Raw genomic sequence first — 19,115 nt, 5'->3', positions numbered from 1 at the left:
CCTTTACTCAACACCCTGTGTGGCTCAGGACCTTTACTCAACACCCTGTGTGGCTCAGGACCTTTACTCAACACCCTGTGTGGCTCAGGACCTTTACTCAACACCCTGTGTGGCTCAGTAAAGGTTGCCTAAGGTTCTGTGAAGTGATTCGTGAATACAGGAAGTCTGAAGACTCCTCTAGAAGCTAGTCCAGCGTTTTTACCTAAGACTTACTTTTAACAAGTTCCGGTGGTACAGTGGTAGAGTATGCGGCTAGCAATGCCTTGGTTGCAGGTTCGTGTCGTCTCACAGCTCCAGTGAATTTAAGAACATAAGAAGAACATAAGAACAAAGGTAACTGCAGAAGGCCTATTGGCCCATACGAGGCAGCTCCTATCTATAACCACCCAATCCCACTCATATACTTGTCCAACCCGCGCTTGAAACAATCGAGGGACCCCACCTCCACCACGCTACGTGGTAATTGGTTCCACAAATCAACAACCCTGTTACCGAACCAGTATTTACCCAAGTCTTTCAAAGATTTGTTTATCTTAAGAGTGATCTTACGGTACATCTTACATCTCCATCTACCTCCACCACTGGTGGCGCGTGTGTAGGTCTGACGACTTGTATGTTGAGGACTTCATGGAGCTCTTAGATTATCTAGTCATATGATAGACCATGTTTGGCAGCCATTCCTACTGCCTTGTTGTGAGTCGAAGGCATGTAAGTAAATAATCGTACGGGTGATCAACAAGTGGAATGCACAGAGAGATAACGGAAGCCATCTCTATCCACAACGTTAAGGTCAGGTTCAACAACAAATTGGAACACCAGGATATTTAACTTATACCACAACAGGTACAACAAGGCTGGTAGGCAGGGGCATAAATAGCTAGACCTCATTCCCTCATAGACACTGTTAGGTAACTACTGATAGGTAAGTACTCTACACTCTACCTCCTCCTTCCCCCCCCCCTCGCCCAACCAGTTGGGCTGGACGGTAGAGCGACGGTCTCGCTTCATGCAGGTCGGCGTTCAGTCCCCTCGACCGTCCAACAAGTGGTTGGGGCACCATTCCTTCCCTCCCGTCCCATCCCAAATCCTTATCCTGACCCCTTCCCAGTGCTATATAGTCGTAATGGCTTGGCGCTTACCCCTCGATAATTCCCTCCCCCCTCTCCTCCTGCCACTAATGTATAATGTGTCACCTTCTTAAGCACAAGGCTCGTGGCACCTGGCGGATATTCCCACTCTCATAACAATGACATTACGGTGGAGGGACAAGGTTAGTGTTAATCCTTTGTTAGGGGCCCCGACTGGTCCCCTACCGTGACTAGTGGGAAATGGAAGCTAAGATCCTGTAGTAAATAAAGAGATAAAGTACTCATTTAAACTACCACCCATCTGTGTCACAGGTTACCTTACCTGCCTCAGTCCTCAAAGACCCCATCTTCTCCCTGGTCTTTGACACATCTCAAAAATTAGTCTTTGTTTGGCCTTGCTGTGCGTACTTCACGTTTTCTCTTCACCTTTTATTATTGACTAACATTTCTGACTGTTCTGACATTGTTATTCTGGCTTAATTTCCCTTGGTTAATTCTTGCCCCGGGTCGTGTGCCTTTGATGTTAGTGGCGGGGTTACATCCTCTACCAAATCTTTCCGATTCCTGAAGTGACTTTCCCCTTATCATGTAGATATCTGCTAGACTCCTTTCTCTCTTCGCCATCTTCATTTCCATACAGCATTAGCTGTTTAACACGAGCAGTCCTTTGTCTGGCCACTCCCGGTGTTTGTCAAGGTCTTCCTGGAACACACAATGCTACTAATCGATTTCTACATTCCTCATTAGTTATGCGTCGTAGGCACATGGGAATGTCTGTGTCCCTGCCTCGTCCAGGCTTGGTGGTGGGGGTACTCACCTAATTTTGCTTGCGGGGGTTGAGCTCTGGCTCTTTGGTCCCGGCTCTCAACTGTTAATCAACTGGTGTACAGGTTCCTGAGCCTATTGGACTCTATCATATCTACATTTGAAACTGTGTATGGAGTCAGCCTCCACCACATCACTTCCTAATGCATTCCATTTATTAACTACTCTGACACTGAAAAAATTCTTTCTAACGTCTCTGTGGCTCATCTGGGTACTAAGTGTCCACCTGTGTCCCCTTGTTCGTGTCCCACCCGTGCTGAAGAGTTTGTCTTTGTCCACCCTGTCAATTCCCCTGAGAATTTTGTAGGTGGTTATCATGTCTCCCCTTACTCTTCTGTTTTCCAGGGATGTGAGGTTCAGCTCCAGTTATTTATCCTTGTTTATCCAGTAATTTATCCTTGTTTATCCAGTAATTTATCCTTGTTTATCCATGTTTATCCCTCCCTGTCACCGTGACTGAGGTACGGTATGCGTGTTAGTGGCTCAGTAAGAATGTACCGGTCAATCACCACCGCTTATAATGTGGTGGACATAATTGGCTTTAATAACCTCCTTCTTCAACGCATTGTTCCCTTGGTTTTAATTAAATAGGTTTCCTTCCTTTGGTAGTGGTGGAGGGGGGTGGGGGGGGGGGTGATGTTAGCGTGTGGGGGGTGGGGGGTGAGGCAGGTGTGTGAAGGTGCAGATTAAGGGCGCAGTTTCCTGCCCGTACCAGCCTGTGAGGGAGGCAGGCTTGTGGGGGGGGGGCTATTGGGGGTCACTTGCACCTGTCAGACCCCCCCTGGCGCGCACACCCCCGCCCGTCCTCCTAAAGTCTCCCCAGCGGGAGCCGAGCGGACAGCACGCTGGACTTGTGATCCTGTGGTCCTGGGTTCGATCCCAGGCGCCGGCGAGAAACATTGGGCAGAGTTTCTTTCACCCTATGCGCCTGTTACCTGAGGTTATCTTGAGATGATTTCGGGGCTTTTTTAGTGTCCCCGCGGCCCGGTCCTCGACCAGGCCTCCACCCCCAGGAAGCAGCTCGTGACAGCTGACTAACACCCAGGTACCTATTTTACTGCTAGGCAACAGGGGCATAGGGTGAAAGAAACTCTGCCCATGGTTTCTCGCCGGCGCCTGGGATCGAACCCAGGACCACAGGATCACAAGTCCAGCGTGCTGTCCGCTCATCCGACCGGCTCCCCCGGTCGGATGAGACACCAAGAACTACCACATAAACCTGTAGATCTGAGACAAAGTTTACACTTAGTTTTTTCCCGTTTTTGTTTTTGCAAGGATGTTCGTGCGCGGGCCCGAGGCCTATGGATAGCCCGCGCGGGCCCGAGGCCTATGGATAGCCCGCGCGGGCCCGAGGCCTATGGATAGCCCGCGCGGGCCCGAGGCCTATGGATAGCCCGCTAAGTCATACTTGTCTACTAGTTCTTCCGTCTCTCAGCATTCTTTATTATTTTTCCCCTTTCTCAAATCAACTAGTTTAAAGTTTTAGTCTGTGTATTCCCCCCCCCCCTTGCAGGAAACGTTGTATGTATTAGTGGCTTTAGGTATAATATGTATTAACTCTATCTAGACATCCAACATTATGTTTTTAGAATGTATGTACTTTTACCTGAATATAATAATTTATTTAGGAACAGTACATACATAGTTGCAGCGTTACAGTACAAACATTCTGTTAGATTTAAAGATGGAGGTAGTACATACAATACCTAAAGCCACTAGTACGCAAGTATAGCGTTTCGGGCAAGTATATTATGTTATACTGTCATACAAGAAGCGGCAGACATGTATGACTCACAAGAGGAAGACACAAGCCACCACCACACTAGAGGACAGGACCACTAGAGGGGACATGATTACCACATACATAAGTGTAGAGGGAACTGACAAATTAGACTAGAAACATTGTTCAGAGAAAGGAAGATAAGAACTATGGGGTAAAGAGACAAACCTGATAAGTCACAGAGATATCAGGAATAATGTGTTAAGAGTCATCAAGTGGGAAGATTACACAGAAAACGATTGAGATTGAGAAAACGACCTTGTGATGATTTCGGGGCTCAACGTCCCTGCGGCCCGGTCCTCGACCAGACCTCCTTCGTCCTGGGAGTTTTGGGTGACCCAAAACTCAAAAGGAGTTGAAACGGAAGTTCTACTGAACTTACTGGATCCTGCAGCCTCTCCGAGACACAAACCAGGGTTTTACACAACTCCCCCCATGCACTCTAGCTATGTCAATAGGCCGTTCTCCCTCTTCGCCCTTACTTCATTACACACAGAAATCACAATTTCTACGACAGGGTCAAACTCCTTTTTGACCATGTTGTAGCTCAGTCGATTAAGGCAGCGTCTGGGATGCTCTCGGACGCAGGTTCGAATCCTCGTCACGGCCCCTTGTGGATTTGTTCATTTGATGCATCACGCAATTGATTTCTGTGTGTAATCTAGGTTAGTACATTTAGGTGAGTATAGACAGCGGTTGTGTGACACAGACTCCGAGGTTGTGTCACACAGCCACCCAGGTGTGACCACTCTCCGTAGCCTCGTCCCATCCCCCCCACACACCCCCTTCCCCTCGGGTGTTATCACTGATAACAGCTATCGTGAGGAACTTCCTGGTATAGTAACTTATAACTCTGCATATCGCAGTCGGGTCCCGCCACCCCTGGCACAGTGCGCTGGTTGTGTTCCGGTGAGACACCCCCTGGCTACCTTCAGTAAGGTGAGACACCCCCTGGCTACCTTCAGTAAGGTGAGACACCCCCTGGCTACCTTCAGTAAGGTGAGACACCCCCTGGCTACCTTCAGTAAGGTGAGACACCCCCTGGCTACCTTCAGTAAGGTGAGACACCCCCTGGCTACCTTCAGTAAGGTGAGACACCCCCTGGCTACCTTCAGTAAGGTGAGACACCCCCTGGCTACCTTCAGTAAGGTAACACACCTAAGGTAAGGTAGCTGGACTTGGTAGCCTGGTGGATAGCGCGCAGGACTCGTAATTCTGTGGCGCGGATTCGATTCCCGCACGAGGCAGAAACAAATGGGCAAAGTTTCTTTCACCCTGAATGCCCCTGTTACCTTGCAGTAAATGGGTATCTGGGAGTTGGTCAGCTGTCACGGGCTGCTTCCTGGGGTGTGTGTGTGTGGTGTGTAGTAGTTAGTAGTTAGTAAATAGTTGATTGACAGTTGAGAGGCGGGCCGAAAGAGCAAAGCTCAACCCCCGCAAACACAACTAGGTGAATACACCCCTGGCTACCCGAAGGCGGTGGAGGTGTATTCACCTAGTTGTGTTTGCGGGGGTTGAGCTTTGCTCTCCCGCCTCTTAACTGTCAATTAACTACTAACTACTATTCCCCCCCCCCACTCCTTAGGAAGCAGCCCGTGACAGCTGACTAACTCCCAGGTACCTATTTACTGCTAGGTAACAGGGGGCATTCAGGGTGAAAGAAACTCTGCCCATTGTTTCTCGCCGGCGCCAGGAATCGAACCCTGGCCACAGGACTCGAACCCGTGTGTGTGTTGAGGGGCAGCACGCCCACCACCACCACACATACCCAACAACACGTAATCTGTCTTAGTCATCAATAAAATGCGAGCAATTATCTCGTGTTATCTGAAAATGTGTGTCGAGCTCCGCCCCGGCACCCCGGCTCATCTACCGCAGGGCCACTATCTCTCAAGTGCCCTCCAAGGGGACACGAAGACGGCGGCTTGTCAACTGTACCCCCCCCCCCCATTGCTACAAGAGTATTTTTCCATTAGGATTTTTAACTGAAATGAGCTCTTGGTATTTACAAGGCTTCGACGGGTAGGCGGTTCCATGGGTTTATAACCCAGTGACTGAGAGTGAGAGTGATAAAAGATATGTTTTTGTGCAACATTGGCAGCCTCTTGAGTGTGATGCTGTTGCCTCTTGTATATATATTGCAGTTGATTTTTGGAAGAAGTGGACACACCACCGCTCCTGTGCCAGGTAAGTTACGGGCTCACCATAGCCCGTGCTACTTGCAACTTGTTCCGAGTAGCTAAATCTATAACAACAACTTTGAAGAAGTGGTCTGGATTAATATCGTCCAACTTCTTCAGTATATGAAAGGTGTCCAGGAGACGCGCCTCGTCATGTCTGGTGTGTAGTGTTGTCAGTCCTGTAGCCCTCAAGTGTTCCTGGTTGTCATAGTTCAGGCTCAGTTGTCAGTCTCAATTATACTTTGTCCAAGGCAGACATGTCCCTCTGAATGCGAGGGGCTAGATTCACAAAGTAGTTACGCAAGCACTTACGAGCCTGTACATCTTTTCTCAATATTTGGTGGCTTTGTTTACAATTATTAAACAGTTAATGAGCTCCGAAGCACCAGGAGGCTGTTTATAACAATAACAACAGTTGATTGGGAAGTGTTCATGCTAGTAAACTGTTTAATAAATGTAACCAAAGCCGTCAAACATTGAGGAAAGATGTACACGTTCGTAAGTACTTGCGTAACTGCTTCGTGAATCTGGCCCCGAGGTCTCCGTGCCTGGACACAGTGGACCAAATGGTGGAGCACCACAGACCTGTACTGCTCGCAGCTCCTCGGTTACGTTAGGTCAATTTAGTACATCAGTTTAGTGACGTTGTGACCGCTTATGTATTGCCTGTGACTCATACGTCAGGCTGCGAGCAGCCGCGTCCAACAGCCTGGTTGATCAGTCCGGCAACCAGGAGGCCTGGTCGACGACCGGGCCGCGGGGACGCTAAGCCCCGGAAGCACCTCAAGGTAACCTCAAGGCTTGAGAGGACGGGCGGCGACCAAACCTTATCATCATACGACACTTATATTCTTAAATACTCAATCTTCATTCAGTATCTTTAGATTGTTTTGAAATATTTAATATATATATATATATATATATATATATATATATATATATATATATATATATATATATATATATATATATATATATATATATTCGTTATCCATATCTTCCTTGGAAATTGTCATTGGGAAATTAGAGTGCGTGGGTTATCTTCTACTGCACAATACATAGATAACAACCTGATGGATGTGCTCCAAACTTGTTCTATCATTTCCTGCCTCAAATATATTACTGCCTGTGCCAATTTCTGTGATTTAAAGTGATCGCAATTTAGCTCTTAAGAGTGATTTGTTTATATTTACATGTTTATGGTGTAGGGCCAAGGATGGGGGGGGGGGAGGTCCATCTTGCCACTCATCTGTTGTGCTACACCTACCCCTACACAAGTGGTGACCCGTCCCCTACACAAGTGGTGACCCTTCCCCTACACAAGTGGTGACTCCCACCCCCCTACAAAAAGAAGTGATCCAGCTACAAAAAAGTGGTGATCCTCCTTCCCTCATAGGTTCTGAATCCCCCTTTCCCCTCGAAGGAGTATTGATTCATTCCCCCCCCCCCTTCCCATAGGTGTGATGTCTCCCTCTACCCACAATCGTGCCCTTCCCTTCGCGTGTACAATCATGTACAATGAAGTACATTATTGTACAAGGTGCCGGGCATCATGGTCAGTGCGTGCCTCCGTGTCCCCCCACACAAGGTGTAGGCAAGGAAGAGAGGGGTGGGCAGACTGCATATTTTTGGATTTCCAGAAAGCCTTTGACACAGTACTACATAGGAGACTGGTGCACAAGCTGGAGATACAGGCAGGAGTGAAAGGGAAGGTACTCCATTGGATAAAGGAGTACCTAAGTGACAGAAGACAGCGAGTCACTGTGAGGGGCGAGGTCTCAGATTGGCAAGGTGTCACCAGAGGAGTCCCACAGGATCAGTCCTTGGACATGCACAAGATAGAGCCCAGTAAGCTCAGGAACCTGTACACCAGTTGATTGACAGTTGAGAGGCGAGACTAAAGAGCCAGAGCTCAACCCCGGTAAGCACAACTAGGTGAGGACACATGCAAGCAAAGATATGTTGATATTTCTCTAATATTATAATTATTACTTAATTTCTCATTGTCAGGGACAGGAAGCCTGTAGTTTTATATTTTGTTAATTTATCATGCCTGCATTTTGGCTTATGAGAGCCCCACTTGGTCACTTACTGACCTTTCCCAGCAAGCAACCCACAACACTTATGTAACTACCAGGTACCTGTTTTACTAATAAGTGAACAGAGGCATCAGCTGAAAGAAAACATGCCCAACCATTTCCGTCCTGCCCAGAGATTCAACCCAAGTCCCTCTGGTGAGAGGCAAGACCATGGATCACCGTGCACACCCGTAGTCTACCCAAATGAAGCATGTATACTCAGATTTTTTCACTCCTCATATCCTTCACTAGAAGCGCTGCTGGGCAATAAACACCACAGTATAGTAATATCATAATACCATGATATAATAACAATTATATGCACTTCCACACTTCCGTGGAAATAAACATTCCATTTAAATAAACATAATTATCACATTCCATTCACCTTGGCTCTAGGAGGCTTGAACTGTGGACCCCCGCGCGTGTGAGGCTGAAGCAGTCTTTAGAGCATCTGCCTCACACACGTGGGGTCCACGTTTTGAGGCTCCTCGAGCCCAGGTGAATGAAATGTGTATTTCCATGAAAGTGTGCAAGATAATGTGTATGATGTGGGCATGGATGAGTAATTCCTCTGAGCTTCAGTAGTAGTCAGGGGAAAGTCGAAAATTCCAGTTAGGCAGCAGGATGCTGCTCTTGGGAACTTCCCTCATTAACGCTACTCAGTAGCTCGGTTGATAGAATTTCGGCCTCACACACTTGGGGTTCACAGTTTGAGTCTCCTAGAGCGCAGGTGAATGGAACCATGAAATAATATTATGAGCACTGTTAGTAACCAGAAATCACAATGGCATGATATATCATTATGCAAAAAATATTGGAATAATCCGCCAATTCGAAGCAGGGTTCTGAGCGTGTGGTTGGGGAGACCCAGAACATCGGTTCGAATCCCCGGAATACTCCAATGAGTTTCACATAATAATTATTATTATAATTACTAACAGCAATAATTTCCTTGCAGATTCAGTCTTCAAAGATTCTTCCATTAGAGTTAAACGCAAATAAGCGTAAGGAAGTTTGAAACAGGGAAAAGTTCAAAGACGAGAAGGTAGGAAGAGTTTTGAACAAAGTTAAGACCAGCAACAGCAAACAGAGGACTGCACGACCAGCCGTGTTCAGCAGACTACAACATGTCTAGTGGAGTCATGGATATCGAGGGCAATGGAGAATTTGAGTTTTCTGATAAATCCATAAGAATGGGTTTCATCAGGTGAGCTGCCTTGTCCCTACACTAGTGACAAACACCTAGTTCCTAAACTAGAAACATACAGTGATGCTTAGTTCCTACACTAGTGATGTACAGTTATGCCTTGCCTTGAGTTCATACTTGAGTGACATTCAGCCTTGATTGTAGTTCACTTTGTGTTGATCACACTTCATTATTCATTAATCCATATGTCACCTATGATACCTATGCCTAGGGATCTATAACCCAAAATTACCTACGAGACACACGTCTCGTAGGTAATTTTGTAGGTAAACGTAGGTAAATGAAACGTAGGTTTACTCGTAGGTAAACGACACAATTACCTACTCAACATAAATCAGCAATTTGAACAATAATGAACTCCAATCCCAGACAGCACATTGCACCCTAATATAAATCTTTGAATATGTTAAATATCAGGTCACTGCACTCCTAAGTGTGCTCTCTCTATAAAACTCAAAACTACAGTACTAATCCTGACCTCAAACACTTCCTAAAGGGATGTTACAGAACCCATGGGCACCACATGACAAAGAAATAATCTATTTGATATTCCTAGAGTGCAACTTGACCTAAGCACAAATGTCTTTCAAATAAAGGTCTTATAATGTGGAATGATCTTCCAAACAATATTAATAGCTGTACAGTACCTCTTTCAACCAATTTAAAAAAGAAATTTTGAAATACCAAATCAATATCATGTAACAAAATTGTTAACTTTCTTCAACCCAATTAAATTTGTTACTATTTTGTATATATTAAGTAGCATATCTATTGACCGTCACAAAACTACAGTCTACATTACCAAAGACTGCCTTTCAGCAATAAGATCATATTCCTACTTCAGAAAGGTGTATGCCCTACTCACTGCCCAGCTCCTCATCACCTTCGGCATCGTGGCTATCTTTGTCTGGGTGCCACAGGTAAATACCTTTGCTTACGAAAACACCTCTCTGTTTTGGTCTGCCTTTGGCCTGACTATTGCCATGGTAATACTTCTGTCCTGCTGTGGCAACATGAGGAGAAAGACACCTTACAACTACCTGGCTCTGTTCACCTTCACCATCTGCGAAGGATACCTACTGGGTTGTTGCAGCGCCACCTTCGAAGCCTGGGAGGTAGCAGCAGCCATTGGTGTCACTATCGTCATCACCGTGGCTCTCACCATATTTGCCTTCCAGGTATGTCATCCTTTATTTTGGGTCCTCCCTTTGACATCAATTTATAATTGAAGTTTATGAGAACATGTTTCCTAATGATCTCAGCCACTAATGCTAAGCTATAAAGTCATATTATTCCCCAGTACTACCATGATATTTCCCCAACATCAATACCTAATGTGAGGCTGTTCGATCACACTTCCTTCAATTACCAGTAACCACCATCGATATTGGTACAGTATTTCAAATAATCACGTGTCAAATAGGGTTAAAGACTCATTCAAAACAAAACTCCACAAACATACTACCATAGTTTTGCAATTAATCTTCTCTTTTTTTTTCTTTTGAGTAGACCAAGTGGGACTTCACCATGATGGGTGGCCTCCTCTACGTCTTCCTCATTAGTCTCCTCATGTTCGGCATATTCGCATTGATCTTCCAATCTCAGGTGCTGAACATCATGTATGCCTCACTTGGTGCACTCCTCTTCTCGGCCTACCTGGTCTTCGACACCCAGCTTATCCTGGGAGGCAAGCACAAGTTGGCACTCTCGCCAGAGGAGTATGTCTTCGCCGCTCTCAACCTCTACCTTGACGTTATCAACCTCTTTCTGTATATCCTAGCCATCTTTGGAGGAGGCAGGAACTAGAGCTCGTTATCACCATCTTTTCCTCAACATCAGTGGATATCACATCTAGTTTAGAACCACAAAAGCCAACTTCGATTTATGCAAACACAAACCATACTAATTTATATTTTAACACTGATATTTATAGAAGCCTTAGTCATATGAAACCTTAAGAGCTACAGGCATTGCTAGTGATTTTTCAGTCTAAATGTATTTTAAAGCCAGCTCGGTTTCAAAATGTATTTTGTTTAGCAAATTTGTACTTTAAAACGAGTCATAAACTGCAAAGCAAAAGCTTCAGTTTAATCCAATAAATTATATATTATTGCAATAATTACAGCATGTTCCTTAATGGTAAAAATTTAAGTTTTCAAGCCATTATTAGCAAAAAATAAGCACCTTAAGTGAACCAACAGGCTTCATGTTAATACGTGTACAGTACTAGTCATTGTCTTTGGTAAATGTGACTAGCCAAGGAGGCCATTTGACTTGTTATGATTTGATAGTTTTCTTACTACAGTATCAAAGACTGTATCTCGATCTCTTGTCATGGTACATCTCATGATATAACATATTAATAAATAATCTTAAGAAACCACTAACTCTTCTTTCTTCCCCTTCCCCTCCTAATAAGGCCAGGCCTCAAGTACAACATTAGGCCACAGTGCTGGACAATCCAGTCACAACTGCCAATACAAACCTCATAAAGCACATGTGACCTTGCACCTAATTTGAAGTTATTCGTAACTCAAATTAAGTAATTATCAAGTACTAGTGCCAAGCTGGGAATACTTTGTAGCACTGAGCACTGTGTGTCATTAGATAATCAAAACATGCTAAATGTCATTCAAGATGCTAATACGAAAACAGAAGGACATAAGATTGCCATATCAAAGGAATCGGTGTCACCAAGGATTCTACCGAGGGACTAACGACCCCTAGATACATAAGAAAAGCATGACATATAATCTTCGTGAAGATCAGGGCATTATACAAGATATACAACTGTGAGATGATGCAGTTTGTACGAAAGGAAGTAGGACGTTGTTCCATTCGGTAACCATGAGTTAAGCAGGTGTGATCAATATGCAACCCAGCCAAAGGCTTTTCCCATCACCTACTACAGTGGTAGGAGGAAGGCCAAGGGGTAAGGGTCATTTTTAAAAGCACACAGTTTATTACCTGTAACATCAGCCCAATGAACTTGCCAATGGTCAACAACTGCAGAATGAAAGACTGGGTAGAAATCCAAATAAGGAGTTCCTTTTCATCAAATGTAAGCATGCATGGTCTCCTTAGCAGAACTGTCCACAAGTTCATTTGAGGTAACTATAATAATTCAACTGTCCTGTATCTGCCAGAGATAAGAAACAGTATTGGATTTCAACCACAACAGGATGCAAAAGGTTAGAAGACTCCAGAGAGTCAACCACAATGACAAAGGAACACTGATGCATAGAAAGCAGCTGATGAAGAGCACACAAAATTGCATAAAGTTCTACTGAGAAGATGCAAGTCTCTGGGGGAAGATGGGCGGCACATGTAGGTTTGATCGGGGAAAACAATAGAGTAGACGACAACAACACTGGCAGACACTATGGGGTGAAGTTCAAGACTTCAAGGTCTTGCAAAATTTGACAAGTGGGACCAATAACATGAGAAGAGATGTTACCAATGTGATCTGAATGAGACTTGAAAATGACCCATCCTTAACACATATTTAAAAAAAAATCCAGTGTTTAATGTAGTGAAACGCCTCTTTCTTGGCAAGCTCTGGTGGTTCCCTGAAGCTAACCATGTCAAGATGGTTCCCATCTACTAGGTCACATCAGCTGTGGAGTTCTGTCCCCCCACCCCCTCCTCCCTGAGCAGTGCAGAAAGCAGGTGACACTCTGCCACCCAACTGGGAAAGCATCCATAAACCCAGGAAATTTACTGCTTGATTAAAGAAGATTGAAGCCTCAAACCCATCCAATCTCTTCCCCCCCCCCCCCACCGCTCTCAACAATGTAAACAAACGATCAAACCTCTCAGAACTAGCACGAGCCCATTAGTACTATCCCAACCTTTCAGATGGAAATTTCCGGTCATTTCTAGTCCCCTTACACCAGTTTTAAAGCAGATGTGCAGATGACACTCATTAAGAGATGACCTGAAAGGGAGGGGGAATATTAGGGAGCCACCAGGACTTCATCAGAAACATCAGAAAGAGGCACTTCATAACATTTAATGGTGATTTTCTGGGGGGAACCCCTTGTGGCTCTTGTGACCGAGAGTAACAGCTGGACTGGGGGAAAAAAAAAAGAGGTACAGGACCCTCTTTTCTGGCAGAGTGCTGTGGCTGCCTGCATCATCACACTACAAACATCATAAGCAGCATTGTGTTCACTGATACTGTAAGGGCATGAGATTGGAAGCCATCCAAATTCTATTAGGGAATGCACCTAAGGATCACATCACGAACACTGTGCGAGGAGCATGTGCTAAGCTTTCAAGCTTCAGAATCGTTTTTAAATACACAGATGGTGAAATATTAAAGACACTGTTAATGACTTTTGCGAGGCCAAAATTGAAACATGCAGCGGTTTCATGGTGCCCATATCTCAAGAAGTGCATCAATAAACTGGAAAAAGTGCAAAGATATACTGTGAAATGGCTTCCAGAACTGAAAAACAAACTATGAGAAGAGACTAGTAACGATGAAAGAAAAGTTAGAAGCTAGAAGATGGAAGCTAAAAGATGGAAGAAAAAAAAAAGGCAAAATAACCACTGCATAGACAATAATAACAGGAATAAACAAAATTTACAAGGAGGAATTCTTGAAAGCTACAAATTCAAGGACAAGGTAATAGATTCAAGCTAAGGAAACAAAGGTGCCCCAAAAAATTAATGAAAGTTCTCTTTTGCAGAATGGTGGATGGTTGGAGGAGGTTACATTAGGTGGTGGTAGATGCCAAAACCCTCAGTAGTTTTAAAGTGTCATATGGCAAAGATTACTAGAGCCAAACACAACTTCTGCAGCTGATGTGACTTTTAATATGGAGCAATCTCAGCAAAATCTCTTCAGGGAGACACCAGGGAGCTCCTTCCAGAAAGTCCAATAAGGAAGCTGGCAACAAGGAGAGCAAATGGGGCCTGAACCCAAATGTTCCCACAGAGCCACTATTTAGCCCTCCAGAAATGGGAAGATCTAGACAGAAAACTAGGCCTAGTTGGATGGCAGGGTACCCAGGGCAACACATTTTTACTGTGTGTGTGTGTAGAATTTTCAGTATGTATCATTCAGGAAAGATTTGAACCCAATTCTATTTGCAGTTTCAGATTAAGCATCTTCAGCATGCCCTGAAATCTGTCATGAACAATGTCTGGGGCAAAGCAGACCTGGACATGAACAACCCCAATTTCCAGGCCAGAGCAGGAACATTCAAGGTTGCACTGAACATAGAAAAAAATTCTTTCCAGTTCAAAACATGTTCTATAAGAGAAATGTAATTTCTCCGCCATTAATAAGATGTTACTTGCTAGCCAGAAAAAGAAGGTAACCTGATACAGCAGCTAGAATGCAGCAGATAATATGATGAGTCTGAAGTGAGTAGGCAGGTGAGACTGGGTGAACCTGCCAGGTTCACCCAGTCATTGTCATTTCACCCAGTCACCCAGTCAATCACGCCAGACATTGTGAAGGATCACAATGTCTGAACTCTCCCTGGGCAATACAAACCGAACCCAAGTGGCCAGGAGGGAGCATCACTGTTAAACTGGAAAGGGGGTAAAGAGTCTCCCCACCCTGAGAAAAGTCATCTGGCAATGGTCACTAAAACCCAGGAAGAGTCAAAGGGAAACCACAATATATCCTAAGATGACACCACCTCAATTGAGGAAGATAGGCCAACTCAGGGATCTGGTCTCAAACCAAACTCCCAACCAAAGTCAAAAGCAAATGACAGGAACTTCTCCTACAGAACTCTCGATCCGTCCAGGTAATGCTAACCAGACCCCTTCAGCTAAGGCCAAGGCAGACAATGCCAAGATTGCCATACTACTTGTGAGGGAGGAAATGTATATTTTTACCTCTCAGAATGTTTGGTAATGTGTTTATTTGTGATGTGTGTCTATGTATATATTAACACGTTGTACTGAATGAGGTGAGAATAGCTTGAGCTACCTCATCCCTTTGTGTGTATTTTACCTCAATAAACTTATTTCAATTTCAATTTCAATTTCAGTACGGAATCCTGTAATGCTTGTGCACCTCGGGGTTAAGCACCTCCACGAGATACTCGCCAGTATTGTGTATGGAATAATAATACATTTACTAAAGTCCTTAGTCACTGGAGGCTGGTAAGGTAAGGCAATAATCAGGAGAAAACACCAAGCCAATATGACTATACTGTACAAGCTTGGAAGATGTAATGTTAACAAAATTATTCCCTAGTTGGAAAATGCACTTCAAATAAACCAGTGAGGGTGTTTTAGATAACTAAAAACATTAAGTTTAACACGTACTCCACATTCTTTTAAATGAAAAAAAGAACAAAAATTTATCCTTTGAAAATAAAAAGTGTTTCTACCAAAAATATATACAGTACATAATAATGTCAGTATTCAAGAGGGGTGTGACTACTATAGATGTCTGAAGGAGACTACCAGTTTAAAATATAAGCGGGTCAATGAAGGATTACTTTTTGTCTCATATATACTGTATTTAAATTTGATAACCCTGCCAAAAATTCAGAGACATCACTAGTAATGTTGTTAGAAAGCAGTATAGGTATGTTGCTTTATGTCTTTATTTAGATACCTAATCAAAACATACAACAGTTATCTTGCTATACATAAAGTCCCCAAAGTAAAAGAGAGGCTTGACTTTCCTCACCATCAAGCTGCTCATAGCCTTTGTCTTGCACCTCATCATGTCCACCAGTTGTCAAGGATGGTAGTTCACAAGCTTGTAGTTTTTAATGGTGTCCTACAAGGTGAAACACCATTAAAATCGGAGGAATTGGTGTGGCCCAAGAGATGTATCCTGGAACCCGAGACAATCCAACACTGCGACGATATCAACTTGGTACACCCAGACATCACTGACCCCCCAATTACTACGAGAAGTACCCAATCAACGTGGCAGGGAGCATAGAAATGCGAAGTCAAACCCAGAAGGCGTAGAATCCAAGGAAAACTCTGGAAAAACTAGAGAAGATTCAACAAAAGACAACACCAGCATTGGAAACGAAGTAAAACACCACTTCAAAGACAGATGATGAGCTAAGCTAACAACACCAGCAGGACCACCTCAAGCCCCACCACCAAGCCCCCAACTGCCCACATCAGAACACATAATCGCCCCTCACAACTACATTCGACTAGTTCATTGATCCTAACCCAAAGTAGATAGGCCACAGAACTTTTAATCCTCGTTCTCCATCCCTTATTTCCAGAATTTCAATTCCCTATCCTTCTTTCTATCTTATCCTTTACCAAGTCCTTTCATCATGAAAACAGAAACCACTATTAAAGCAGCCACCTGATCACCATTGAGCTGGTGATACATATGCATCAAAACACCAGTCGCGAAGAGCGGAGAAGGTCGAACCAGCAAAGTACGTCACCGGCCTGTACCCTCAGCAAGAGGCGGAGCTACGGGGAAAATGCTTGGGTTTGGATACTAATCAAGCAGTGCCTGAAACCAAGTCTGGGCCAGCAACTAGGAGTCAGAAGGATCACAATCCTCCTGTTTGACTCCAATTGCACCAGAACTCAAAGCAACAGCTGGACCAGGGAAAAGAGGTAGATGAACCCTCATCAAGATCAGTCCAGCCAAAAGGCATCCACCGCCAGTGCCTCACAGTCGGGAAATGGCACCACAACAGAGGGAGATGCCGACGCAAAGAGGTTGACTTCTGGGCACCCAAACATCTGGCAAAGCCAAGAAAGGAAGCGGTGTCGACAGTTCAATCCATGGAAACGGGAAGGAACTGGGACAGACTGTCAGCTAGGACATTGGACACTCCCTGGATATGAATGGCACAGAGAGCAAAACCGAGAACTCAGCAGCAAAGCTACTCGAAGAGACCTGCTCCAAAGAGAGACTGAACAGACCCTCCCCTGGCTGAGAAAATGAAACCATGGAGGATGCACCTCAACCAACAGCTGTTGATGCCCTGGCTCGATGAAACCGCCATGTAAGGTGAGAATGACCACCATGAAAACACAAAAAGGCAGCCATAGGCCAACAGAAATAGCATAGGAGCTAGAATTCTTAGACTACAAGCCAAAGTGCATGGGGGCATTGCAAGAAATCCTGATTAGGCTTCAGTGGAAGCCTCTGGAACCCTAAAGAATGCAGTTGAATTCCAGGTAGCAATACTTATCCATATCGTGCCATAATGGTCTAGAGCAATGCCTGGGAGTACCCAGTGCATAGGTTTGAATCCTCCTCATGGCTCCTACTGATCTTCTCAATGGTATTAATGTTAAACCTGCCAGAATATTCTGCATGTTGTTCATTAGACCTCTAGTTGACTACCATGCCCAGCACCTTATAAATCTCCCCACCACTATGTTCCAAGCATTAGAAACAATTCAAATGAGGCCATGAGGAAAATTCTTGGAGCTCCCAGATGAACAAGAATCAACAAGAACAAGGAGCCAAGACTCCCAACCATATTGTGCAGGTAAATACGAGCTGCTGTGCAAAGGTCATGAGAGATCTAACATCACCAGTAGTACTTAGCTTGACTGGTGCTGCTTTTGTATGTTAAGTGGTTTAGCAGAAGTGCTGCTAACCTCATCAAGTTAAATATTACTGTTACAGATATTCCACTATACATGGACCCTGCAATACAAGTGTCATACACACTCATCAACAGCAAAAATAAAAAAAATTATAAAAACTCCTCAAAGCAACAACACTCAATAATATTGATCCCTTTATAAATAATTGACTGCTTCATGATCACAATGCTTACCTGGAGAGGGTCTCGGGAGTTGTTCTACTCCCCGAGCCCGGCCCGAGGCCAGGCTACACTCACGGCTCTCTTACAATGTGAAAAGGATGTACTGCAGCAGCCTGTAAGGTATACAAAAACAAGAGTTGGACACAGATTACCAGGGTAAGACGAAAACAACTGGCTTAGTGAATGTACGCCACATATATGGTACAAAATTAACTTATAAGTAAGCTATCTCTCTGAGTGCCCTGTTATCAATTATTTTTTTTTGTTACCTATGATTTTAAACTAAATGTTACAAAATATTTTGAGCTATGTAACTACTTCATACACTTACAAATATTGAAAGTTATTCTTGCACTCTAGCCAGAGTTTGTTAGAGTAAGCTAGTACACTACTCATCTTTCTCCTGATTCCTTGTATGACTAACCATCCTGTGTGATGATTAACTCATACCTAGCTCCTGATCTATACACTGTAATCCCTCAAGTAGAATAGGGCAGCAGCACACTACTGTGCACTTGAGCTTGTTAATAAACATTAAAACAAGTTATCTGCTTCAGGGTGTTGAGTGTACTGCCTTGTAGCTTGTATGACTCTGCCTAAAAATGCTAACATCAGATCACCCACATCCACAAAGTGTCAGCTGTATGTCCTGTCTTCAATGTCATACGTTGACTGCTATGTCTATTTTTTTTTAAGCTTGTTCTGAAAACCAACTTTCTTCGAGAAATGTGAAAAATGCACCTTATCTATTGTATTACAATGTGCCTTACAACCAGCAACCGTGAAGAACACACTATAGGCCGTTTCTTAATATAGTCTAAATAAATAAATATATAAATAATGTTTATTCAGGTAAGGTACATACATACAAGAGATTTTACAAAGTTGGATAGATTTATAGATAGAGCTAGTACATACAATGCCTAAAGCCACTATTACGCAAAGAGTTTCGGGCAGGAAAAACATTAATGACAAACTTAATACTAATTGAGTATAAAGAATAAAATGTGTTGAGAACAAATAAAAATAAAAATAAAAAAGGGGGGAACATGGCTGAAAAAGCAGCATAATTACAATTAGGTCGACAAACAGCGTTGTTTAAAAAAACAGACATGGGTTGACAATAGAGGGATAAGGTAGGTTACAGGGAATTTATTAGGTAGTTTCTACTTTTCTTATGAAAGGCGGAGCTTGGACGAAGGTTTCCTGGTGC

General features: G+C 43.9%; 1 protein-coding gene across 3 annotated transcripts; it reads left to right on the top strand.

The window, feature by feature from the left end:
- The first annotated feature begins 4,480 nt into the window (after positions 1-4,480).
- Positions 4,481-11,544, top strand: LOC123771126 (protein lifeguard 1-like). Of its 3 annotated transcripts, none has more exons than XM_069309530.1 (4): positions 4,481-4,632; positions 8,913-9,161; positions 10,006-10,339; positions 10,671-11,544. In XM_069309530.1, the coding sequence occupies exons 2-4, from the start codon at positions 9,082-9,084 to the stop codon at positions 10,965-10,967; spliced, it is 711 nt and encodes a 236-aa protein (XP_069165631.1). In that variant the 5' UTR covers positions 4,481-4,632; positions 8,913-9,081; the 3' UTR covers positions 10,968-11,544. The 3 variants fall into 3 exon arrangements, with proteins under 3 accessions (XP_069165631.1, XP_045619474.1, XP_045619476.1); XM_045763518.2 differs by lacking the exon at positions 4,481-4,632 and adding an exon at positions 4,706-4,842; XM_045763520.2 differs by lacking the exon at positions 4,481-4,632 and adding an exon at positions 4,839-4,856.
- The last annotated feature ends 7,571 nt before the right edge of the window (positions 11,545-19,115 follow it).

Source organism: Procambarus clarkii, chromosome 65 (genome assembly GCF_040958095.1).
Source record: "Procambarus clarkii isolate CNS0578487 chromosome 65, FALCON_Pclarkii_2.0, whole genome shotgun sequence".
NCBI lineage: Eukaryota > Metazoa > Arthropoda > Malacostraca > Decapoda > Cambaridae > Procambarus > Procambarus clarkii.
The sequence above is the reverse complement of the archived record's forward strand: the minus strand, read 5'-3'. Positions and strand labels throughout refer to the sequence as shown.